The 26,697-nt window shown below is 42.5% G+C and overlaps 1 protein-coding gene across 3 annotated transcripts; it reads right to left on the reverse strand.

Annotated features, from left to right (window-relative positions):
• Positions 1–280: 280 nt before the first annotated feature.
• Positions 281–25,320, reverse strand: LOC138194784 (testis-expressed protein 2-like). Of its 3 annotated transcripts, none has more exons than XM_069143764.1 (13): positions 24,696–25,320; positions 23,715–23,803; positions 12,105–13,857; positions 9,759–9,959; positions 8,246–8,609; positions 7,243–7,538; positions 6,786–6,929; positions 6,527–6,626; positions 4,237–4,357; positions 3,518–3,634; positions 3,014–3,223; positions 2,164–2,284; positions 281–1,584 (listed from the first exon to the last, which is right to left on the reverse strand). In XM_069143764.1, the coding sequence occupies exons 3-13, from the start codon at positions 13,833–13,835 to the stop codon at positions 1,432–1,434; spliced, it is 3,558 nt and encodes a 1,185-aa protein (XP_068999865.1). In that variant the 5' UTR covers positions 13,836–13,857; positions 23,715–23,803; positions 24,696–25,320; the 3' UTR covers positions 281–1,431. The 3 variants fall into 3 exon arrangements, with proteins under 3 accessions (XP_068999865.1, XP_068999862.1, XP_068999863.1); XM_069143761.1 differs by having other exon boundaries at positions 3,518–3,640; XM_069143762.1 differs by having other exon boundaries at positions 3,518–3,640; positions 24,684–25,320.
• Positions 25,321–26,697: the final 1,377 nt, after the last annotated feature.

Genomic DNA, 26,697 nt, shown 5'->3' on the forward strand with positions numbered 1-26,697 from the left:
TTTTAAAGGCACTTTCTGCCTCACACTTGCCAACACATGTAAAGTAAAAGTCACCTGTAAAGCAGACGAGTGTCTTGGCAGATTACAACATTCCTGTTGTTCCAGTTTACTGGTGGTGTTCCTCTTTAATGTGCACAACATAGAACAGTAAATCAATAAATAATCCAACAAAAATAGAGCATTCATTAGCTGGATGTCTGAACATTAAATAATATGGCTAATATCCAGTAAGATGTTTATTTAAATAAAACCATGAGAGTGGGTTTCCCACTCGTTCACCTACAGATTCAAAGTTTATTTGATGAAAGAGTTTCAGTCTCCAAAAAAAATCACTCCCTGCAGATTATTTTTGTCTTCTGAATTTCCAGCTTCAATAACTAAAATGTTAACTGTACATCACTGGACTGGCCTCACTGGGAACACTAAATTACTGTATCGACTGCGTATTTGTCACCGTTTACCTCCTAAAGTACCTTTTGAACGTGACTGAAAGATTGCTTTGGCAATAAAAATAGAAAATTATTACTTTTGCTCAACTATAACATGAAAAGAGGCCTTGAAACATGTTGCTTAGTGAATGAGCTATTCCTTGCACAGCTAGGGAGCTGCATTCCTATTTATACATTCAAAAGACCTAGGCAATGTTTAGCTGCTGAGTTTGCAGATCTTGGTTCATACAGCCCCTCTGAAGTCCTTTTTATCCATACCACAGTTGAAAAGCACACAGGCTGTATAATATGGTGTTTTGAAACAGACCCAGTGTCTTCTATGGACACAGTGCCATTGATTGGTTTGCATATAAGTACCAGGCAGCTGGCACAGGCAGCGGTGTGTATATGATTGATATCCCTGTGAAATGTGTTTTAATAGATGCCAGGGCTTTCAGCAAATCATCTCTAAATTTTGGGGATTATTCCCTCAACTGTTTGCTCATTCAGATAAACACCCTCTTCATCAGTGGCCTCAGAGTTCTAGCAACAATAAACCACTCAATTTGAAATGCCACACAAGAGTTCACACTGTACTACTATCATGTTTGGTGCAGCTGTACATCACAGGTATTCTGGTTCTTCTTGTTGAATTAGATGGCTATAAATCAATCCACCATGACACGCATTTGTTAAACCGTCGCAACATGCCCCATGAATTATATTTCATCAGAGAGTGAATCCAAATTTGAGATTTTACACAAATAAAACTGACTGGATGACAACCTGTGTGTCACTATCTCTTCCATGCTCTTGCTTTTAGTGACCACAAATAATTAAGAGCTCACTGGGACTTCGCTTTTGAGAGTGCACTTCATGAGTGGCCACCAACTGGTTCAACAATGGGACTGGAATATGGGTAAAAATATCAGAGGGTCGGCCGGACCCGTTACATCTTCATGGTGATAAAATGTCTGTCATTGTTCGCTTTTCCCCGCAGTCTTCACGCGTCAGAGACCTCAGACTCCTCAGGTTCTGGATCCTTCAAGGCATCATCATTTGTCACAGTAATCAAGTTGGTGTTTGAACGCGTATCCATGGCAGAGTGCATTACGGGTAGCCATAAGTCATCCATGTTTGGCATCACAAATATTTTCTAGGGGAGGACAAGCAAAGTAACAAATAAATTTTAGGAATAACACAAAAGAGGTGGAAGACAATAGAAATATGCTCACTTAAAAACTTGATAAATGAATGATTTTATGACCAAAAATATATAGTAGTTCAAGAAAATAGTATGGGACAACATTTCTTAAACAAGAATTAAACAATAGAGATCTGAAATACATCCCTGAACAACCAACCCTGTATTGTTATGTCTGAACCACAGTGAAGCCTGAGTTCTGTGATTGTTGAAAGGCAGATGTAGACACACACACACACACACACAACTGATAACAGTGAGCACTATATTTTACCAGAGGCCTGGCGGAGCGGGTGGTACATAATTACACTCCCCGAGGAATCAGGCAGAGATAAATGTAGATGTGTGGTAGACCTGACAGGGACATTCTGCTGCAGCAGTTTGCAGGTGTACTTGAGGGCAGTTACCAAACTGCAGACGTATCATTACTTTGGCTACAGATGAGGGGTGAGAAAGACACAGGCACACTGCTTTCGAGTGCATGTAGGTGGGCAGCCACGAGCACCGGTTTGTGTTTTTCTTAGCGTATACCTGAAACTCCTGATCAAGCTTCTTCTCGATCCACTCTGTTACATGACCTAGAGTGACCTCCCTCTCACCGAGTTTAGGTCGCGCTTTCAGCTCCAGGTGAGGCGGACTCCGAAAACCATACCTGACAGGCAAGAGGAAACATTCATGGTAATAATTATGTAATCTCATACAAGCGGAGTCCTCAGACAGGCTCCACAAAAACAGGCAACAAGGTGCTCTCATTCATTTCCTCAAATTCAATACATTTTACTATATAACATGTTGTTGAGGAAATATGCTACACAAATTAAAGATCATGAGGATGCTGAAGATGGATGGTTCCCAACCTTTTTATCTTATGGTAAAAGATTACCTCTGAACACTCATTACAGGGTATAGCTCGGGCTTTTCTGCTCAAAACCATGTACCCAAAGACTTTCATTTTATAGATTTTTAAAAGCCTATGGAAATAAAAGTATCCAATATTTCAGGAAAAATAGAACACAAACTAGAGAAAATCTGACAAAATATATATAATATGTGACAGAAATATATTTATTATTCTTTTAATTATCTGGTGGTTCCTCAGATTTGTCTAAATATCCCCTATGAGGCCCCGATAAAGATGTTCATGATTAATTAAGAATATGAAGCCCACTTTAGGTTTTAATGAGCCACATCTTTAATTAAAAAACACACCTTTTTGCCCTCATTTCTTTGATGTATATTTACTTTATGAAGAATTAATTAAACGGTTTTATTATTCTTTCTTTGCAGGCTTGTCTGCAAATGCCCAGCAGAGGGTGCAGTGTTATATTCTCGAGCCAGGATTTCCTTCATCCTCCAGCCCTCAATGTACTCCTGAACGTACCATATCCTGTCCGTAGGGGGAGGTGGGATGTTGACAGCCAGAGTCCCACGGCACTCTTGCACCTCCACGGTGAGCAGCAGGGGTGTGTTGGATACCTCTTCCATCTTCTTCTTAATGAACTCCGTCTCTGTGGCTTTCTGGAAGTACTTCGACTTGGCTATCTTGTCCACAAAGCGCATGATCTTGCTGGGTCTGTGGCCTCCCACATAGCTACGTGAGCAGAGGATGGAAACGGAGGAGGAGGGGAGACAAGGAGTGAGTCAGGTTCATAATTTATTCATTACAGCATCTCTTGCTACTCAGCACCCACGATGGAAAGGAGTGACTGGGTACTACATTAAATCAGCAACGAACTTTCGAACATGTGGGGCTGAGTGGGTAAGTAGGCGGGTGGGTGGACTGAAAAGGCAGAACATTCTGCTTCAACACATCAGTATCAATCTAATTCTGCCAATTTTTAAATCAGATACGAACTAATGTTTTTGTTAGGGGACATTCGCTCACCCCTCGGCGCCGGGCAGTACAGTTCTGTCACTGAGGAGTTCTGGGGGATCCTCCTCATCTGATGAGCCGGCACTTGACGATTCCTCATCGCTGTCTGCCAGACAGTATGTCCGTGGCCTGGGCCTGTCACACACACACATAAACACATATTGACTGTCACATGGCTTTGCATAGAACCAGGAACAATCAATACTAAGGGCCATTAAATGTATCCCTACTGAAATGAATCACAGGAGCCTAATTTCCACTGATTCACTCAGGAAAAGATCCAATTAATCCAAATGTAAAACAAAAGGTGATGTTTCAGTGACAGGCAGCTGTAGGCGTCCATTCCCAAACTCACCAGTCATTGGACAAATCCATAGTGGTAAGCGTCCAGAGTGAGGATTAGTATATGAAGAGAGGGGAGGAAGAGCCAACACAAAAAGGGGAGGAAATGTGAAAAACACAAATGACAATAACATGGTTCTAAGTGCAAATCTACCCAAATCACATCGAGCTCAGAGTTGTTATGTTTAGCAAAATGGCGAATCCTTCAAACATTTTATTTTCGCACTGTGGCTGAGAATGTATTATAAGACAATGACATAAACAAACATAGAGGAATAAGAACAAGCTGTGGAAGATCACTGAAAGCAATTTTAAAATCAGACTCCATTTCATTGGCTGAATTATCAAGTTTTAAAGAAGTAATCACTAAATGTAATTGAAATGCTCACCATTCTTTTCCGTGCTCCCCGAGCCCCTCGCCCTCTTTCCCCAGACGGGCAAGGTTCATCTTGGTCTCCAGTGTCATGAGGAAGGAGCCCGTGTAGGATATCTCCAGATCAAACCACAGACCTGGAAAGACAGTGAGAGAAAGGCATGGAGATTTATTGTATTTTAATGTCAAAATCATTGTTCACATCCCCATTAATACCACAGCAGAAGCAAAAATGACTGATTCTGAATGCAAATCCTGTAAATAAACAAGAATCTTCTGCCTGGTGTTTAATTGGTGGGAGGTCCCCTGATGAGCTGCCAGAAAGAAGACGTATCCTCGAGCAAATACTGAAAAGGTCAGCTCTGGGGCAGCAGTGCCTCCTTATTGGCTAACTTCATCAGGCTGCTTCCTGTTTACACACTTTTCAGTGGGCGGCAGAAGAATTATACACATTTGATCCCCCTGCTGTTTTTTCAATGAATCCTAGCTTCTGCAGATGATAGCTGTTGATTATTCTGTAGTCTTCATTTTCCACTCTCCATAAATGCTCTTTGTTCTGTATGTGTGTGTGTGTGTGTGTGTGTGTGTGTGTGTGACAGCACTGTTAAATGATGTTACGTCAGATTCTGTATCATGTGTGTGTTTTCTACTGGGAAATAAATCACAGCAATATTAATAAGACAAGATATTATCTTGAGTCTTTGCTATTGTAATATACTGTATAACTCACATGTTGACTTTTCTGAACAGTATAGTGAGTGTAGTGAAGTGACTTTATGAAACTTGTCTGACTCTTTTAGTTGAATGTCTCAATTTGCCTGGCAATCATGTCCACATTAATGATTTAGTGCCACATCTAGCACCATCAGCAGGTCATCATATTTCTGGAACCAAATAGCTGCAAAGATTTCCACCAGGCCCCACTAAACATGTGAAACAAAGATGGTAAGAGCGATAAACAATAAAGTCAACTTTGACAGGGTTTACACGGTACAAAATTTAAATATATACTTCATGCCTAAATGTTAAAAAAAAGACTATTCCTTATATCCCACTAGTTTATTTTTCACATGCTTGCTCACCCAACACATTATCATCATGTCTAGGCACTAAATCAAAAGTGATATTTAGTTTTATCAGTAATGTCAAGCTCAATTCTGTATAAGCTTGTGTGTGTTTGGTAGTTCTTGGAGCACATTATAAACATTGTAAATCAAACCATGTCTTCCCTCTATCTCTCTATAAAGGAGTCAGGAGGCACTCTCACATTCTATCTTATCATCATCACAAGAGCAAAGAAATACCAACAAGATATGAGAGTAAATATGTCACTATTGAAGTACATGCTCCCTTTTTAGTGCATGCAGGTTTACAGCGCACCACTTGCCAAGATGCCATTCCCCCAGGACTAATTATGTGCTGCGATCAACTGATGATGCTTTGTTAGTATTATCTGGGGGTGGAATAGACAAAACCCATATATTAGCACCGTAGACAATGTGGAAATATAGCTGACGAGAGAATGACTCAAGACTAGTTCCGACAATTGAATAGCAACAGGCATTACCATGTCAGCGCTAACATCACTTAACTTTAAACACAAGATCAACAAAATTTGAATATCGTACAAATTAGGACACCGCAATAAAAATGTGCCGACTCGTCTACTCATTATACAGGAATTTATGGAGCCAGATTTAAAAAACCCAAAACATAAAAAGGCACGACTAATGATTGAAACATACCTACAACAACCTATTTCTTCCACTATTTCTTAAGCTTCTCTCATTTCCTCCCCAAATGAGCCACCTTGGTAGGAATTAATATGCCTCGCATCTCTGTATTGTCTCTGTGTGTTGAACTAGTCCCTTTGTTGGGGCTCAAGGTATCCAGGGTGAGTCAGTGTCTCAGTAATGGATGAGGGAGAACCAAGACGTGAAGTTTAATTACTGTGGCTTAATAGGGCGAGGCACGCAGACAGTCGAGACTCCAGGGGAAAGAGGGGGAGAGGGCTGGAGGGCAGGGGCAATGTCTTAATCCAGCAGGAAGAGGAGCAAAAGAAGAGGAAGATGGTGATATGGTAGGAAGGGAGAAGAAGGGGGTGAAGGGGCAAAGAAAAGTGACATGTTTTAATATTCTGTCAGAGAAGCAAGGTGGAGAGCTGATAAACAGATTAATAATGAGATGGAGCAGAGCCGACGAAAGAGGAGAAGACGGATGGCTGGAAAATAAAATATCGGTATTGTAGCAAACCACCGAGGACACTATGAAAAGCATGACATACCTAGCGTACTGTCTCTTCCTACCTTTGTGGTCCACAGACGGTTTGGAGGCACGGAGGATCTTAGGAATGGAAAAGCCCATGTCAAGCTCCGTCAACGTCAGCTCGTTCATAACATATGGCAGCTGAAACACAGAAGACGGTTTAAAAGGAGGAACAAAAAAAAGACTCAAATACAGCCGACAGAGACACAAATTTCTCTGTTACACTGATCACATGAGACCACGTCTTCACAGATTTTTCTTTGATTTTTGAAGATGCATATTAGTAGTGCCACTACCCACCCGGATCTTACTGAGCTTCATTTGGATCTTTTTGGAGACTACGTTGGCCCAATACTTCTCTCCCAGGAAGTCCCAGAATATCCTTCCCAGAAAGGCGTTGACCCAGGCCTCAGGCTCCACAGAGTCTTCTGAACTCCTGTGTAACTGAAGGACAGATATACAGGTATCTACTGTAGCTTTCATTTTGTGGACATAATTCAAGCTAAAGGTTAAGATCAAGTATAATAACAGTAGATATCAAGCTTGGGCTTGATCTATGCTCCATCCATTTCCGTGGTCGAACTAACCCGTTACGAGTAATAAGTTTGCTGTTGGGCACCGCTTGAACCTTCGCCCTGGCAAACAGGGAGGGGTTCAAGGAGTATGTCCCATGTGGGTACAATAAAAACCTTAGACGAGATGCCCTGTTTGGTTGTCTATTTCTTATTAGTCCAACATGCATCCATCTGTCTCATACCTTTTTGGTAGTTTTGGGGCTGTTCTCAGGGCTCTGCTCAGGGCTGTCCGTGAGAGTTGGGCTTCTTGGTGGTGCCTGGGGGTTGACGTATTTGGCCATGTAGACATTATAGTCCAACAGCATCTTCTGCTTCATCCCTCCAGTAGAGCCTGAGTAGGGAGCAGTCGAGGACTCTCTGTGGCGCGACTGAGGCTGCAACAGTTCTTCCAGGCTTCCCCGGCTGCTGCTCCGGCTGTCAGCCTCCAGGCCTCCACCAGACTGGATGCTGCCACTGCGGCTGTGGGAGGACAAGAAGGCTACAAGTGGAAGGGGAACATGCAGGATGTGAGGAGTGAGAAGAAGGCGGCGTATTGTGATACCATTATGCATCTACATGTTCACTGATTCTAATCAATACATCATTTCATATGCATAATGCACACTAAAAATTTTGTGCAGCCTTGCATTGTTAGCATCTAATTTATATTCCTTTTTCACAACATACAGCAGCTCTCTGGATTAGCATGCTCTACACCGGCTGACACACACACTTCCTCTCTGTGCCTCATACTATCAGTCATTTTCAACATAATTGCTATATATATCCCCAAAACAGCTTGATATTTAAATCATTTCTACAGTAATCCTGTCCACCCTGTACTGCCTTTATCAGTGGGCCCACACAATGCCAGTGTTTCTCTTTGTATGGGGTCTTATCCTTACAGGCTTATATTCCACAGAGAAAACCAATGCTGCTTCTTTGTGCATGTAATCCTGCTGACCCATTCACACTCATCTGTTCACTCAGTTGAGGGGATTGGCAGTCCCTAAGCTGAGGTTTATGCACAGATCTGATTGCTGTGCAGTTACATACTCAAGAGAATGGCTATTCAAACTGGGGGAGGGAGGGGGGGATGTGTGTCTGAACTAATACAGTATGTGAGGGGAAAGGGTGCGCAAGACGGGTAACCCCAAATGACCCCCTTGATCTGTGATAGTGTGCATAGCTCACTCTGAAACTCACCACTCTTGCAGATGCCAGATAGACAGCCAACTCTCCCCTCCGACTTGATTCGGGAAGCTAAAAGAAACCTCCGGAACCACTCTTCCTTTTCCCGACCTGTTCTCCCAAACAGGTAGATTGTCAGATCCCCTCCTCCAGAGGTCGGTCTTTTGGGTTCCTCTACTGATGCCGGTCCTTCCGCTTTCTCGCCCTTATCCGTTCGTTCTAGCTTCTCACCCTGCCCAGCTAGTTTGTCCTCCCCTGCTTCGGGCCTTTCACTCTGGGCCTTGGACATGAAGTCCTCCTGTTTGGCCAGCTCAATGCAAATGGGGTACTTCTTGTTCCAAACTCTCTTCCGGGCCAAACTCTGGGGCATCAGGTAGATCTGTGGTATAATAGACTGAGTTCATGAAATCAGTCACATGAAGACAATGATGAGAGTGTTTTGTTGTTGTTTGTGGCACAGTAGAAACAAAAAATACTCTAATAGTCGTACTTTGTATTGTACATTGTAAGTAGGAATATTGATGTGGCAGAGTAGCCCCAGCGTGTGAGTGGCATCAACTGGGGACATATATTTTAAAAAAAAAATCTAAATCAAAACAAACAATACAGCTAGGAATACAAGTGCAGATGACTCATATTTATATTTTTTTAATAACCCGAAGCTCCAGTTGTTTTTAACCAACATTAGAAGAACGTGTCTGTTGTTTGTTAATAAAGAAAGCAGCTAGAATTTGCCATTATTCTGTGCTTTGCTGTAATGGGACATACAATTTTGTTTAAATACTTCATTAAAGCATAAATTCTTGCCACAGCCTCTCTGACACTGATATTAGCATTGCACACTCAATGTGTCAGCTGGAGGTTGTAGCCCTGTGGTGTTATGGAGTGGAAAAGGTATTGGATGTCAGAATAGTTAAACCAATCAGACCTTTACGATAAGGAGAAATAGCAATTTCAGGGACACTACTATGTGCAGCCTTTATATAGATAACATGCACAATAATAACAATAATACCTACACCTAAAGGAGCCAGACAAAGCGATTAGGATAGCAGCACGATGAGGACAACCATAATGAAACCTTTGCTCCATGACACGCTGACATGAGAAATGTCTTCTTACTGTCCTGCCTTCAGACATGAAAAAAACCACTAGGTCAGCACACTTATACACAAGTCACTCCATGTTTACACACAATATGTGACTCTGAAAATGAGTAGCTTTGTCACTGAACATGACCTATTAGCGAGCATGTACTCGGGCAAAGGCAAATGTGAGGGGACGTGTGCTTGATGTCACTAGCTGTTAAGCTTATAATCAAGCACACAAATACACTTGGGGAGTCGGGAGTCAGCAGACACACACACACACACACACACACACACACACACACACACACACACACACACACACACACACACACACACACACACACACACATTGAATATCCCAGTCATCCCTTCTCTTGTCTCACATGCATCACAAATTCCCTCCTTTGATTACCAGCATGCTACCACAACCACCGCACCTTGCTGTCAGAGAGATCGTAGATCTTCTGGCTGATGTAAGTGACGTCAGGTTTAGGCTCGTTGTGTGTGGCACGGCGGGAGATGTTCCGGTTTGGCTTGGACAGCCGCAGGACGGAGCCCTCCAGACGGACGTAAACAGAGTGGGTTAGGGTGGCGTGGTACATCTCCGGGTCGTAGCTGTGGATCTCGTTCATCCAGCCCTGAGAGGTTGAGGGGTGGACAGGCAGAACAGTTTTCACTGACACTGAATTGAAAACGCAAGATTTATGGTTACAGGTTTACAAATCTGAAGCATTTATGTACAGGATGTTAACAGTAGAGAGAAAATTGTGTTTTGGCTTTGGACATTTGAATTTAGATTAAAGCACAACAAAGACAAAATAGTCCAGTAATAATCCAGTGCCCTCACTGCACTGTTGATACACTTTTGGAGAGCACTGTAGTATGAAAACTGCCAACTGGAGACTTGATATTGTTTTTATACTTCTTTATCTTGTTGTTTTGGTATGTTAGTGAACCAAAAAGGTACGCCTTTGACATTCTTCTTTAACTTTACATGGAGTCCTTCTATTTAGTACAACACCTAGTGTAAGTATATGAGATATGTAGGAAATTTGAGGGATGATAGAACCAGTTCTTTAAGTATAATACTTCTTTTAAACCAGTGACTAGGGTCAGACCAGGGCTATTTGACCAATGTTCAACCCTTCTTTTGTCAGTTCAAACTGAGTCTGTCAACACCAGTTAATCCCTGGTCACGACAATTCAGACAGGACCTGGGTCACAACCAGTTTACTCACAGGCTGGAAATGGACGGGAGGAGACGGGAGGTGATGTTTGATCTTGATGTTTTATCACTCATTAGCTAATCAGCCACTCCCAGCCACATTGATAACGGACTTCTGAGTCCAGTACTAATATTTGAAAGAATGAAAACAATGCAGTATTTGATTTTAACATTTATGAATATGTCTGATAAGGACCCCTTAAATTTAGTTGTTAGTACTAAAGCCATTACAAAAGCCATTTTTACATTTGCAAAATAAACTTATTTAAGTATATGATGGCTATATCGTGACATAGTTTTTTACATTTCCGGAAACATTTCTTTTTATTTTCTGTAAAACGAGAAATTGGATGCGATGCTACAAAGGTCCCAATAGCTGGACATTGTGCTTCATACATTGATTCTTTCAGCTGTGAAGGAACCACATATTGCAAATACTTGTGACTTATTGACACATATTCTACTGATAACAATAATTATGTTAAAAGTTAATGTCACAATGAACTCCTTTCCATATACTTTTTCGAATCATTACATTACCATTAATTTAACAGCACATTTCTCTCAAAGAGGGGCAGTGGCCAAAGTTTATACAACACAAACAAAGATAACGTGTGACACTTTGTTGATCCTCAAAGAAAGACGACGAAGAGAACGATGAAGAGGAATGTCGCTTCACTGCACTCGTGGGCTTTCGAGTCTATCGTTCATATGCGCGTATCATGTTCTGCACGACCACAGAACTCCTCTTTTGGAACAGCTCTTCCCTCTAGCCTTGAGGCTCTTCTGTGCAACAGCTTGGTACCCACTAAGGCTCACACATACAAGTACACATGCTTACATAACTCCTTCAAACTACAAAACATTTCTCTACTCAGATGTGCGCTCTCATTACAATGTTTGGTTAAAAGCAAAATTTTAGCCATCACTGCAGAAAAAAAAGTGTAATATAACCTCCTGGTCTCCCCTGTGAGGCTGAATAGAGTTTAATTCTCATCAAAACTCCTACCTTATCCGTCCCGGAGGGTACTCTGTGAGCCAAGCCAATTCAATTCAAACAACAGGGGAAATTTCAGCACATGGCTCGGATGATAAAATGACAGAGCAAAAATCATGTGGTCTGAAGATATAGCACCTAAGCTCCCGTGGCACAGCATCCTTCCTACTAGATTTGTACAGTCAAAATTGCAAAATTGTAATTGCATGCACAACATGGGATCTTTTCTTAGGAGGGGTTTTCTAAGGCCCGGTAAGATAAATGCAGTGCAATAGTCATTTATCATGTTGATGCTATCAGCTACATGTGTACTACTTATCTTGCCTGTCTTGCAAGCTTGCATTAAAATCTTTTACTTTTCTGTAAACACCAAGAAAGTGTAAATCTGTGCAAAGCATGCAGCCTAAACATACAAATGATAAAGTTGCAGACCTTAATGGCAGTCGAAGAGCCAATGTAGCAAAAACACCTCCTAAAAACACCCACAATCTGTGAGGCCTACAATGAGTTGAGGAAATAAATATACTTTTGAATTCATATAAATGCTGTGCTTTGTCTCACCTTGAATATTCCTGGTTCTTTGATATCCAACTGGGCCACATTCCAGTGCTCTATCCTTTGCCTCCCTATCCTGGTCCCTGAAGAGTGTCGAGGAGAAGACAGCCAAAGCACCAGCAAGGCCAACATGAACCCGGCTGCTATCCCATGCACCACCGCACATACCCAGGGTGGCACTGGAAGGACTAAGTACCAATACATCAACTGCGTTAAGAAGACGAGGCAAGTCACAGGCACCGTTTCCACCTCAGCTTTCTCCTCTTCCTCTGCATCGAGTTCACTACACAAACCAGTGCTACTAGTATGGGGCCACCGGGACCCAGAACGATCCCCATCTGGTGTCTCTGTATCAGTACATAACTCAAAGTCTTCACTGTACAGTTCACAGAAGTCCTCGTCTTCCTGTCGAGCTACTAGGGCCGACATTGAACAGCGGCCCAGTGTGAGAGAAGGGGACTTGTGGAAAGCAGACGATGAGGCCTGAGTGAGAGATGGAGCTGGTGCCAGTGATGGGAAAGAGAAAAACACTGAGTTGGGGCCCTTTCCTGTTGGGGTTTCTTCATCGTCTTCCCCTTCTGCTCCCTCCTCCTCCTTGATGCTGTAGTTGTTGTTACCTTCGGCGTGTCCGTTCACCGCTCCCATTCCACTAAGCTCTGATGCACTGGAGGACAGCGATTTAGCACGATGAGCGACACTCCCAGCAGCAGCTCCAGTGCCAGACTCATCCCCCATGATCTTACTAAAAAGCTGCAGGGGATCTGACATCACCTCTGACAGCCGCCGCCTGGTGTCCTCTATCTTGGCCTCCACCTCTTGGACTTTGAAGAAGGACCTACCATCAGGAGACATGATGGGGGAGGAAGGCGCTGTTTTGGAGTCTCCACCTGCTTGAGTGACAATGACAGGGCTGGAGGACAAACGGGGTTGGGAGAACTGTTTGAAGAGCTGCATGTTGCGAGGTGGAGGCCGATGGGATGGTTGTGTTTGCTGCTGAGGATTGTGATGAGGAGGCCCTTCCAGATGTTCGGCCTTAGAAGTGTCCGTGGACAGAGACTTAACAAAAGATTTCATTAAGTGTCTGTGGCGTGCGTGCGGAGGTGTGACAGTAGAAACAGCCGGAGGGGTTTCTCGAGACTCAACGTCGTTGGACAAAGACCTGACGAGGCTGAGAAAAGGCTTGGAGGATGACAGTGCTGGCGACTTGCAAGGGGAAGAGTAGCTGGAACTTGTGGCTGGGGCATTGGCTGAGGGTCGGTCAGAGGGCCAGGAGGAGCTGGTGGGAGGGGTGGTGCTCAGGTGGGACTGGGTGGAGGTGGGGATAATAGTCATGGCAGGAGAGGGTGTGTGTGGGAGAGGGTCTGAGAGCTGCACAGGCAGGGTGGTGGATGAAACTGGAAGCACAGCAGCTCCAGATGAAGTCTCCATACCAGCAGATTCAAACAGCAGCTCCTCTTTCGCCTCCAAGCCTGTGGCGACACATTGCTCATTGGCCCCTGAAGGTAGACCCTGAAATCCCTCCGCGCCATCAGGGATAGATTTAGCTGCAGTTGGTACCCCGTAGAGCTCCTCTTCCTCATCATCTTCCTCCTTCCCCAAAGCAGAGAAGTGTATGGTGATAGTGTCACGGGAGAGGGAACGCTGCACCTGCAGCTTGGGTCCAGGGGCGTGACGAGGGGGAGGAGTGTCACCATGCTGGCCACTTCCCTTGCTGCTGCCGCCCTGACTGCTCATCATCACCCTGCACAGGGCTCACAGCCTGGGAGACACAGATGGAGACAGTAGCAACACACTATTAATAACAACACTGAAACAGTTGAGCAAAAAATTAGTGCAAGGAAGGAGGCTGAGAAAGTGGTAGTGCAAACTGGCAATGTGATTAAATAACTACAGAGATCCCCGCATGCTTGAAACACTCTTCATACACACGCAAACGCACATACACACACACACAAACACACACACACACACACACACACACACACACACACACACACACACACACACACTACATGGGAGAGAAGGGAACAGCCTTGCAGCTCTCTATTCATCCTAATGTGAGTAGACTGGACAGGTATGTCCGTGTTCCTCAACCAATTAGCCCTCATTATGCAAGACTGTAGCTGGCAGAGTCGCTTTCAGACCGGGCCTTTCTCTCTCTCCATCTTACCAGCACGCTACTCAATCGCTCACCCCGCTATGGCAACATGATTAATGGTTTACTTCGGAACACAGAAGCCTCAAGGAGAAAGGCCATTAACGTTTCGGCTGTAGTTAACTCCACCCTCCAAAGGGGGCAGACAGCAGCTGACTAAAGGCTGGAAGGTGAGGCAAGAAAGGATAAAAGAAAATGGAAGGCAGCTACTCTGACTAGTGAATGGAAAATTATTATTATTGACATGAAAATTCATCAGTTTGATTATTTTAACATGAATTAATTGATTATTTTGTCCACTTGGGGGCAGCACAAGCTGAAAACACAACACTGCTAATAAATCACTGTATGAGTTAATAATAATTGCTTATTTACATACTGCAGATACAGACAAACAAATAAAACAAATCACTGGTGAATATAAATCCAATATTCACTTTTGTTTTTCTTATATTTTGGTCTTCACAAACTCCTCGGGGAAATATCTGGATCCTCAGCAGCTCCGCTATGCTCACCAGCTAGTTGCTGCTTTTTAGTGCTGTGAATGTCAGTGTGCTGTTGGCATGTCCTAGCTCTTTCATGGTGGACTCCAGCTAGAAATAGTGACAGTGGGAGCAGTGAAACTGAACCGCACAATGAAGGTCTGGGTCTTTATGCCAAAACAATGAGCTGAAATATGGCAAAATACTCTGGAGAACTAAAGTGAACTTTACAATCTTTTGTTGTGGGTTTGTCACGTGATATTTTCCACATTAAACATTGTTTTTCATAAAAAATATGAAATAGTGCAGCTTTAAACTGGCTAGTGTGCTTGTTTTTAATTATCTTTTAATTCATTTATATTTACATATTCTAATGCTGCTCATTTCATTTGTTGTGTCTGTAATTTTGTCTTTTAATTTTGTCTTTTACGCAGCTATGAATGTCATGTTTTACAATATATTTTGTGCTTTATGGGATCCTAAAGACATACACATATATATATATATATATATATATATATATATATATATATATATATATATATATATATAAATAGAACAAACCCACCATTCACCACCGAAGCAAAACAATATACAGGACATAATCACACAACAAAGTATCTGTTCAGCTCTAGTGATCACAGGAACAAGGGGTCTATTATATAGTCTCAACAGGGTGGAACCCAGTTATTGTGCCTGTTTATTTTTCCACTTCGCATAGAGTCCATCATCCCTGGTTAGCAATATCAAACGGTCAGAGCACACACACATATTACACACACATACACAGGAAGACACACACAGGCAAACATGCTGTTTGCACGCACAGCACACAGCCTCTCTGGCTTTCAAGCTTTCGGCTGGTTGATAAAAAAAAATGGCCTGTAATGGAAGGAGGAGGGACAGGGGAACAACACAGCAGTTAGCTTGTGTGATTGTCTGCATCTCTGAGAAAGCCACGGCACCCCTTGAGGCTCTCCGGTTGGCACTGCATCTCCAGAGATTGCATTTGCTGGGATGGAATAACAGAGCATTTGACTTTCCCAGCCAACCATTCACTTGGCTGTGCTACAATAGGTTTTGTGTGTCATTTTGAGTATGAGTACGTGTGTGTGTGTGTGTGTGTGTGTGTGTGTGTGTGTGTGTGTGTGTGTGTGTGTGTTGCTCCTGCCACAGCTGTGCTAGGGGCATGGCAGATCGAATAAAAACAAGGAAAAAGAGATAACAGGAAAAAAAAAGAGCAACAGAAACAAGAAAATGAAAAGCCACAGTGAGTCTGTGGAGGCAGAAGACGATCTTTCGGAGACAAGCTTCTGAAGTGGAATTTACAGCAGAATCGCGAGGATGGAGGAGCAGAGTGAGGAGACAAATGAGAGCGGGGAGACAGAGTCATGGAGATGGAAGTGATTGTTGTTGTCATCAAAGCCTGAAGGACAAATTAAAACATTGTGGATGGTTCCGGGTTTTAGCAGGGTGCAGCCAAAAGACAAATGAGACATGTTGACTTTATTGTGACCTGCACAATGTTTGCTGACACGCCCACAGTTTTAGTTATTTCCTCTCATCAGTTTGCTGCTGCTAAAAAGCCTTGTGTTTGTATAGCCAGGAGAGGAGAGGAGAGGAGAGGAGAGGAGAGGAGAGGAGAGGAGAGACTGGCATGGAGACACGACTCATCCAATTAATCAAAGCAAGCAGGGCCACTCTAATCAGCTAAAGCCAGCACCCTGGGAGACGAAAGAGAAAGAGAAAGGGAGGGAGGTCAAAAGCAGCAAGGTAAAAGAATGATAGAAGAGGGTGAACAGCAGCAGAGTAAATATAAAAGACAAATAGGCAAAGGAGAAAATTTGAAATAATTAAAGAAAAAGCTGTGCCGTGACACTTTCTACTTAAAATAATATTATTGTAATCCAGAAATTCATACATTTCCTTATCCAAAATACTCTTTTTTGTACACGTCTTCATAATCATGCACAGAATTACAAATACTTGAGAACGAGTAATGAAGAGGAGAGATCCTGAAGGAAGGCATGAAATTTGTGGCTGACAGTTTGTGCCACTTTCAGCATATAGTGTCTCTCTTCTCCTAAAGCTGAAAGAACCACTGAAAACCAACCAAATTTTTCAGAGCCAAGAAGTGCACTTTAATGGGTTTAACAGCCCCAGCTGTGCCTTCAAAAAAGTCTTTGCTACAATTTTCGGTATTTTCTGATCTTTTTACTGCTGCTAAAACAGCTGATATACCTGACAGATGCTGCAGTAGAGTCCGTATGTGTCCGCTGTTCAGTCTTTTTTCTTACTTTGATCGGGACTCATTTGATCTTCTTCTCTCTTTTGATGGATGGGTAGAAACTTTTAGACAGGATTGGAAAATATCAGGGCCGGAAGAGTTGGATCTGTCCATTGTGAAAATATGAAGCATATTATTCTATCCATTTTAGGCCAGTGTTGTTGGTTTCACACAATAAAATTACAAACTACAGCATGCTGACACAGGTGATAAAGACCAACCTCTAATGAAGCTCGTAAAGTTTAATTTCCACAAAGGAATTTCCATTGTATAATCAAATAGAAAGGCAAAACAAGTAGAGAAATGAAGGCAGTCATGCGGAGCATAATGAGCATACTGTATGACTGTGTGAAAAAGGAAAATGGAGAGCATGTCGAGGAACAAGTGAGTCAGCGAGGCACGAGAAGAAGGAAGGGTGACGAGGGGAAGATAAATCGAGTGAGACAGAGAGATCAGAGTTGATTGTCACTAACAACCGACCCACACAGGCACACATGCATACGCACCAGAAATGAGCTCCTCGGACACTCGACACGGTTGTCTGAAAGAGCACAGTGCAAACACACACTGAGACAAAGGGAGAATAGACTGACAGAGGGAGCATGGAGGTCGAGGGACAGAAAATAGAAAAAAAAAAAAAAGACAAAAGGTGAGACAGCTTTGTCCCCCAGCGCACTTAAGGCCACAGAGAGCAGGTAAACACACCTTTTTTTCATTCTCTACTGCTCTCTCCTTTTCTTAAAATAGCTCTGAGGGGCTGTCGAGGTGTTGGGCTGTCGAGGTGTTGGTCCCCCAACGCCGGACTGACCACTTCCAGCTGCCACTGGAGGACTGAGAGATGGAGGAATGAAAGGTTGTGCATGGAGATGGTTTTTGAGCGCGGCTGCTGTTTCCATAGTGGTATCTTCCACGGCCAAGTGTTAATCAAAACTACCAGATGATGTAACTTTTTGTGTCAATATTTGTGCCAATATTTCAAATTAAGCGACAACTAACAATTACATTTATCATTGTTCATCCGCAAACAATTTTTTTAAAATAGTTATGTAGTTATTTAGTCTATAAAATAAAAATTCACAGCAAAATTTCTCACAGGCCTTGTGGATGTTTTCAAATTGTTTTATCTGACCAGCCAAAAGTCCAAAACTATTCTACTAAAATATTAACTTAAGAAAACAGACATAAATTTCTGGCATAAAAAAATGTAAAGGTAGGCAGTGTTTTGTTTTTTTTACCAGAAGTAGAAATATAGTTTGGAAGGTAAGTTCCAAATGGTGTACTACCCTTAGTATACTAAGATATAGTACTTTTATATGTTAGGACTCCTACTTGTGTAGTACTTGAATTTTGACAGGGTATTGTTGTTTCAAATTACACACTGCTGTTCTCCACTTAACGGAAATAACCATAACATTTGAATGCATCACACACACAAACATATGGTCTGCACTTATACAGCGCTTTATCACCTTAACGGTGTCAAAGAGCTTTACACTGTTTCCTATTCCCCCATTCAAACACTAATGGAAAAATAAACACTTTTGTGAGGTGTTCAGCAACAGCTGAAGCTTCCTCAGTATTTATGTTATTCTATTCAGACAGCCCTTTTTGTAGCACACCTTTGTAAGGGTGGTTAAACCTCATGTGAGTAAGACGCCATTGAATGCTTTTGTTTCTGCTCAAAAATCCAATATGTCATGAATGTAATGTAACAACAAGTTTTACGGACTGTTTGATGGAGCTGTTCCATCATGTTGACAGGAAACAACACTGACTGCATAACAGTCAGTGTTAATGTGTGATGTGTCAATATGCCTGTTAGACCAGCATATTTGCGTACCCGCAACAAACCTCCAAATCCACTCACGGTCACACACACACTGTCTAAGCTCACAGAGCTCGACACAGTCCTGCCCCCGGGTCTGCTGGTATGATAAGCTCCAGCAGAGCTCAGAGGAAACACTGAGGAGCGGTTTGATGGGGAGTATCGCTGCTCTGAATCATGCAGCCCTCTCTTCAAGAAAAGGAGGCGAGAGAATAAAAAAAACAACAATAAAACAAAAGCCAGCGAGATAAAGAGCGCTCACACAACTGCGCTGGATCAAAGCAGTTCTCTTCACCTCTCTCTCTCTCTCTCTAACCCAGAATCCACCGTCAACACGTCAAACATCAAACCTCGTCATGCAGATGATCGGGAGGTTGCCATGCCAACGGAGAAGCTTTCATCTCATTCTGCACTTATCCCTGCATCCTTTTGTTTGGCAGGGCAGCTCCTCCTCACTGTATAACCGCGGTCTCCTAGGAGTGTGTGTGTGTGTGTGTGGAGTGTTTGTTAACACAAGATCCTCAGTGAAGGGTTTTCAGTGTGTGTGTGTGTGGTTTTTTTTAGTGTGTTTTTGTGTGATTGTGTGTGTGTGTGTGTGTGTGTGTGTGTGTGTGTGTGTGTGTGTGTGTGTGTGTGTGTGTAGGATGTGTGGGTAGTAAGCCAAAGCACAAGAAACGGAACGGAATGGTGATATCTAGATCCGAGATGCAAAAATCTCTGAGATGGGAAGAAGACCGTCTGAGAAAGTGTGTGTTTGTGCATCAATTTGCTGGATTGGGGAACACATTCTCAAAAGATGCGAGAGTGTCCGATGAATTAATAAACTCTAATTATGGTTGTCAACGTCAATAAACTTTCTTATGACAACCTCAGCTCTTAACTCCACTCTCCTCAGGGAGAATTGAGATCAAACTGTGGCCATTTCTAACATAACAAGCAGATGATTTGCTCAAGTGGCCTCGTGTGCATTTGACGCTTCACTTCAATAAATAACAGATTTGTGTTAGATATCGATGTCTGGAGCCGCCTAACCCAATTTGAAAGATCAAAAGGTGAATGAATGCGCGATCCCGACTGAACACACACAAACACGCAGGCATCCAAATATATAAAGCAATTTATAATCTGTATAAAAGCCGGTCGACACCCCGCAAACAGTCGGAGGGTTTGGTATTACTCATAATCCATCCAATTACATGATGAATGGAGTGTTGGAGAGAGGGAGGGAGACGTGGGGTAGAGACAGCAAAACATAGAAAAACAACAAATGTGTGTGTTTACAGACAAGGATTAATATTGATATGTGTTTATCCTTTTATTCTGTCTGGCCATCAAAAATAAGTGGCCCATATTACTGTTTAAGCCATAAAAGCAAGACAGTTTGTAAAGAAATGGGGACAGAGAGATAGTAATCATTGACTAATAACAGGAGGAAAAAATGGGGAAGAATCTTAAATATAGCATTTGAAATTAGTATTCATGGATCACTATATAACATTGCTGCAAGCCTTCAGGGCATTATGAAGAGACTCTTTCAATTTATTTACATTTAAGTTCGTAGACCATATTTACCCCAAGTATCTCCTCCTAGACTCCAAACATCAGCATTGCATGCAAGACCAACATCATTAGAGGATTCCAGGCCACTAAGAAAAGCTCAAAATATCTGATCCATTTTGTTTTTCCCCCATTTTTGACAGTGACGGTGCCGTACAATGGTGGCAGCAGCACTGATTAGCATATTAGTTACATGAAATAACAAAGGATGTTTGTGTTTTTCACTGTGGTTCTGCGTGTGAAAACATGTCGTTTCCGCTATATGTAACGTTCTGTGTCTGTGATCAAACACTCAACAGTACCGGTGGTGATTGAGAGCCTGCAATACTTTCACGATGAAAAGCTCAATTTCTCGCTATAAAAGTAAGACACCCACAAAACCTCCATCAAAGGTATCTGAGGTGATTGAAGATAAGACTGTACATGAAGAATTTCAGAGAAATCCACCTGTAATGTTGCATTACATTCTATAAAACTTCAGGTTTTCAGGATCATCTCAGGTTGCATCAAGGCTGAATCCTCTGTGGCATGCTGTTTTTAGCAAATGCTGCTCAGGTAGGAGTAAACTGTGCAGTTCTTGGGGACTATTTTCAGCAGTGGATTCATACACATTTGGCGCTCTAAAGTCAATATTTTTAAGAAAGCAGGACTGAGTTAAATCAAACTACAATGCCCGTGTCCACAGTAACGAAGGAACAGGGCATAATATTCATAGCTTTTGAACAACAATGGAGGTCTATAACACCGAGATGTTACCCATTTCAAAGACAAGGTTGACATTATGTAAAATATGGAATATCACCAGCTCTGTCCTCAGCTAAACTCACTTGTTTACAAGCATATTATTTCCAATTCATTTGTGAGGATGAAGTGAAGGTGTGTATAAATGATCTTGCACTTAAGAATCTGCCCTTGTACATACAAATGGCTTACATGCAGAGTGCAGTGTTTGCATACCAAGCGTGTTCTGGTCAACAAAGACTTCCTCCTTCCTCTCTAATGTTGACTTCCTGTTTGCCAAGATAACCGCAATAAGAGGAAACCACCACCCATTACTCTCTCTTTCTGTCTTTGCCTTTAGTGTAAGCAGAAACAGATGTATCTTCTGCAGGATGACTTCTTTTTCCAGCTGCAGTAAATCACTGAGGGGAGAGCTCAGCTGCGGTGTGCAGCTTGTGCTTGGTCAGTGTGTGTGCTTGTATTAAATTCATATCCAGGTGAGTAGCAGCCCGGTGAATTTATATACAGCACACACACAAACACACAAACACACGACCGCATCAGAACTCATTAGCTGTGACACTTGTGGCAGCTCGTCACTGTGACAAGCGCTGACGGCTGCTCCATTTAAACAGTGTTAAAGGTTGCATGCACCGAACATGTGTGTATGCATGTGTCTATTCCTCCACGTCAATATAGTGTTGCATCGTGTCAGTTATCTTGCAGCACTCTAACGTCAGTTTTTTTCTGACCGCATTTTCTTTCACCAGAACGGATGCAACAGACACACCGGTGTGTACGCACAGAGGAATTTGGGCGCGTGAAGATTAATTCCCACAAGAGTTTCGACATATTTTGTAACTTGGCTGTAGGAACAGGCTCCCACTCAGCTACAGTACAAAAGTATCAATGAAGTTGTGCTCCGGTTGGCTGCGTGAGTTTGCAGTTGGTGTTCAGACTCATCCGAAAAATGATGGATGTGGTTGAGGGAAAACCGTTTCTTTATCGGCTTTACTTTGTGCTGAGGGGCGTGTTGAAACGGGGAAGGTTCATTTCCAAATGGATGTACCAAAATTGGGAACACACTATTATCTAAAATTACTGTATGCTATATATTGAGATTTCCCAAACCATCAAAAACGCCAACTACCCAAAGGGTATATAAGTATTTAAATACTTTAGGAGAGTACTTCCAGCCAATCAGAGATGCTAAACAGCAACAAACTATATCCAGTGGGGAGCTAATATGTTTGCTTAAGGTGGCACTGCCCATCATCCTATCTGCTTTCAAACTGGTGAAACATTTAATTGAACCGTTGAGGACAAAACTCCTCAAAGGTGAGGAACTTGTAAGGCAGAGTGTGATTTTCATAAGGAGAAGGTGAGGGCTAACAACAATTAGTTAAAACACATAGGCAAAACTTTTCCTCTCAAAACTTGTCAATAATGCATGAATCGTGTTCTCTACATGGACCCAATCTTGTATCTTTCAATATTCTTCTCTAAACTCATATAAAAATGTATTTATTTTAGTTTTGAGTTGACATTCTACCTGAGGAGAAGGATTGATGCAGGTAATGACCAGGTAGTAAACTACAGGGCCGGTCTCTCTACAAACATCCTCTTGTACATTTTATATACGAACGGATGTCATCTTTTTTTTTTTTTTTTCTTATTTCCTTATTTATTGCTGATGCTCCCTTTTCCCCCCCAAAATGCAACAAGTAGCCTACAACAATGCACATTTAAACATGCTCACTGCTGAGCTCACTGCTGAGCCCTTGACCAGCACAGGGTGGACCAATATACACTGACCCCGTTCAAACCACGAAGACGGAAAATTAGGGTCGACTGCTGACTCACACTCGGCTTGCCAGAAACCCTCGAGCAGAATTTATTTCAACTTTGAACAAAATGTGAACTGCAGTACAACCAGAAAGTTCACAGCCCGCAGCGCATAAAACATGTAAACATGGACGCACAGTATAAATATAGATGCATCCGAGCACCTCTTCGGCTTCACACAGACACACAGCTGGGAAACCTGTTTTTAGTTCATACTCAACACATTTCTGTGTTACAGAGGCTTTGCGACTGAATGTACCATCAAACCCCTTTTTAACCAAACACAACAGCTTATTCAGCTGCCACTGTTTGCTCCTACCCTCACAGCAATTTGTGTAATTAAGCCCAAGAAAGACTATTCCCTTTAGACCTGTTGACGCAAACCCCTTCATCCAGAAACACACCTCAGTGTGGGACACAGATGTTGGTGTAAAAAAACAAATAAATGCAGAATGTGTGCCAATAAATATGTGTACAAACACATTCAGACAGAACCGTGTGATTATGTACTGATGGTGAAAAGAGTTTTGAGATCGAGTAAGACGAATTGAGAAGAAGGAGACACAATTAAAGGAGAGGAAGAGTGAGGCGGGGGAGCAGCCGTTCAAGGCCATGGATCAATTCCAAACGCTGCCACTTTCAACACACACACACACACACACACACACACACACACACACACACACACACACACATACACAAGGTCAAAGGAGGAGGAGGAGGAGGAGGAAGAGGGGTGTCTTACCTTGAGATTTTAGAGTCATTCAATCTCCTCTCGCAACACAGTCTGCACTGACACACACAGCACAGCCATGGATCAGGGGGCGACCATGTCTATAGGAAAACAGAGACGCAGAGATCATCTGTTCAATCTGACACACAAGAACGGAAAGTTAAATGTATTGCAACCGTTATCCATCAGTCGAAGATGAATCTCATCTACTTTGAAACCTGCGTTCTTTTCCAGGGGATTGAAAAGATTTTAGAGCTGCAACAATTAATCGATTCATTAATAAGTTGTGTATTTCCATAACCACACTTTTGACAAGTTGTAAAGCTCCTTAATGAGCCAGTTCACATGAGGACACTGAGCAGAGATTTGATAAGCAATGTCACAGGCTTTGGAGTGATTCATCCCTGAAATAAAGAGGGGATTTGGTGTAACGAAGCAACAGAGATGAAGACATGCAAGTGATTTTATAGCTGTGTGGCTGTGGGCCTGCTGCTAAGGAGAGAACAGGGAGGAGAGGGTTGAGCAGCTCGTGCCGCCCTGTACAGTTCACAGCAGGCGACATGGATAATGAGCTGCTCCCCGGATGCATCAGTCACCTGCCTGGACGGAGATACTTCCTAGAATAAATCTGGCAACTGTGAATTACCTCCAACACCACATCACACAGCTGTGGTATACAACACGATCCAAACACTGTAAATGTAGAACAGCCACAGAAATGTCCCTTGATTTGCTGCCACGGTGTATTGTAGCATCCTGACAGCTGTACTCAAGTGTAGTGGCTTTAAAAGGAAGGCGACATCTCCCCTTTTTATGAATAGAATCCCAAACATTTAAAAGGTACAGCTCTATGCAACCTCTTTGTCCTCCTCACATCTTGGTTTTAGCTCTACTGCTCTCTGACTGCACCGCATCCGTGATCCAAACCTTCGGACAAACCCAGAAAAAAAAAAAAAAAAAAAAAAAAAAAGGCAAACGCACCTTTAATCTTACCGTAGTTATCGCATCTTCATCCGCAGGCCGGTGGGCTCTCTCTGAAGCCAGGATTTGAATCTGCGTAATGTGACGAGAATCCCTGCGTGGAGCGCTTTTATCTGCAGCCCGGAGCCTGCGGAGGGATGGAGCACGGCGGGCTGCTGAGGGCTGGCTGGCTGGCTTGGCTGGCTGGCCTGAGCACCCAGCCGGAGTCCGAACAGACAGACAAGCGCCACAGTGATCAAACCTGACGTCCCGGCACGGCTTTTCGCCACAAATGCACGAGCTCTGGGCGTGTATTGTTTTGGTGAATGGGAGATACCGAGCACCACACCCCCTCCTCACCATTTAAATAATATTTACACCCGAAGAAGCATCCGATCGCCGGCACACTGGTGATTCATATTTTATTGGGTTGCAGCAGAGTGTGAATTGCGTCACGGCGTTGCAATGCGCCTGTAAAACGCGGATTTCCCTCCACAAACAACGTGAACAATCCGATCTCCGTTTAAAAAGGGCTACATAATAAACATAACTGCTGCTCAGAAATTAATAATTGTTACCCTTCCATGTTTTTAATAAAACTAGTAAAAACAACAGACAGCACAGCCTACCCCGGTGTGAGGTCCATCAGGTGCACAGCATTTCTGGCAACGGGGAGAGGTACATCCAAATTTGGGTTCATTTAATCTGATTACATTTGCTTGGATAGGATGCCACCTACCGGGCTGTGGTGATTACGTAAAAGGGAAACTGACCCACGTGGGTCTCATCTCTACCGAGAGCAAAGAAGTGTCTCTGCTCAACTTCCTTTTTCACCTCATATCATCTGCAAAATCATATCAGCAGATTTTCCGGTTTGATTACAGAAGATTTGACCCGCTGTCAGCAATGCACCAGAGAGGAGTCTCGGCATCATGGGAGCAGTGCTCCCGTTTGGGTGAGAAGAGTGGTGTAGGGGTCCATCTAGTGGACATTAATGACTCAGACACATGCTCAGAAATGTTCAACTTCTTTCTATACGACAGTAAAACAGAAGTAAAATTTCACTAGCAGTTTTTGACAAATACTTTTTTCCCTCACAGTTTTTTTTCTGATTAGGTCTAATTTCAATCTTTTTGTTAATTAATTCCAATATCAATTTAATGCTAGTGTACATCACGTAGGCTAAATATCCCTCTGTGCCGTTTACTTGATAAGGTTCAAATTTCTTTGTTGAAAAATTATTTTCATTGCTTAATTTTTCTGTTATTTGCGTAATTATTTTTTTTTTAAGTATTTTGCTGTGTTTTAATTGTCTGATGTTATTCAGAACTTGTTGACTTGGTATTTTATTCCTCAGTCTCATAGATTGTATTGGAAATGTGTTAAATAATTTCCTTTTCAACACCCTAAAACACAATAAATTGTAATCAGTGTTTTTAACATTTATTCTTATTACATTTAAGTGATTTGATTTGGTTTCAGCCTCTTATGGTCGTGAGCCGGCATTATAAACCGTTAAGTAGACTTTAAAGCCTGTATTATTACTGTTTGTTTGTATTCCTTGTGGTGATCATGGTCATGTTATTTGTATCAGTAGAACAGGGAATTCCACGCTGAATCATCATCCAATTCTTGTTAAACCAATAAAATCTCTTTATGGAGTAACAAAAAATACAGAACATATAAACCCACCAAGGTCTGTACTGTTCTTTAACACAGACAGATCAGAGGAAAATGATGCGTGGAGCTGAAGAGTGGGGGTTGCCAAATTGCCTGTGCAATATTTGTTCCTGTTGATAGGTGTATGTATATCTAAGTATTTTCAGGTAAACCACATTGACCAGCTGTATGAGTCATACATACAACTTGGGGATTTTTTTTTTTCTGACTTCCATTTCTGCGAAAAGAGTTTGGCCAAAAGGAGAAAAAAAAAAAAAAAAGAAGAGAGGCTATTTTCTCATACAAAGGAGATGGAAAAGACTGGACCAAATACAGTTAGTAAGGGGTCTGAATTGGTGCTTTTTTGAAGGCTTTT

This window comes from Embiotoca jacksoni, unplaced genomic scaffold, assembly GCF_022577435.1.
Source record: "Embiotoca jacksoni isolate LCO1_2020_lvr unplaced genomic scaffold, fEmbJac1.0.p SCAF_113, whole genome shotgun sequence".
In the NCBI taxonomy this organism is placed as follows: Eukaryota; Metazoa; Chordata; class Actinopteri; family Embiotocidae; genus Embiotoca; species Embiotoca jacksoni.

Bases quoted from the DNA above. Each gene is read 5' to 3' on its own strand.
- LOC138194784 (XM_069143761.1), bottom strand. From the start codon at position 13,835: ATGATGAGCAGTCAGGGCGGCAGCAGCAAGGGAAGTGGCCAGCATGGT. The intron at 9,960-12,104 runs GTGAGACAAAGC...TCAACCTCTCAG, and splicing joins AAGAACCAGGAATATTCAAG to GGCTGGATGAACGAGATCCA. The intron at 6,930-7,242 runs GTATGAGACAGA...TCTGTCCTTCAG, and splicing joins GCCCCAAAACTACCAAAAAG to TTACACAGGAGTTCAGAAGA.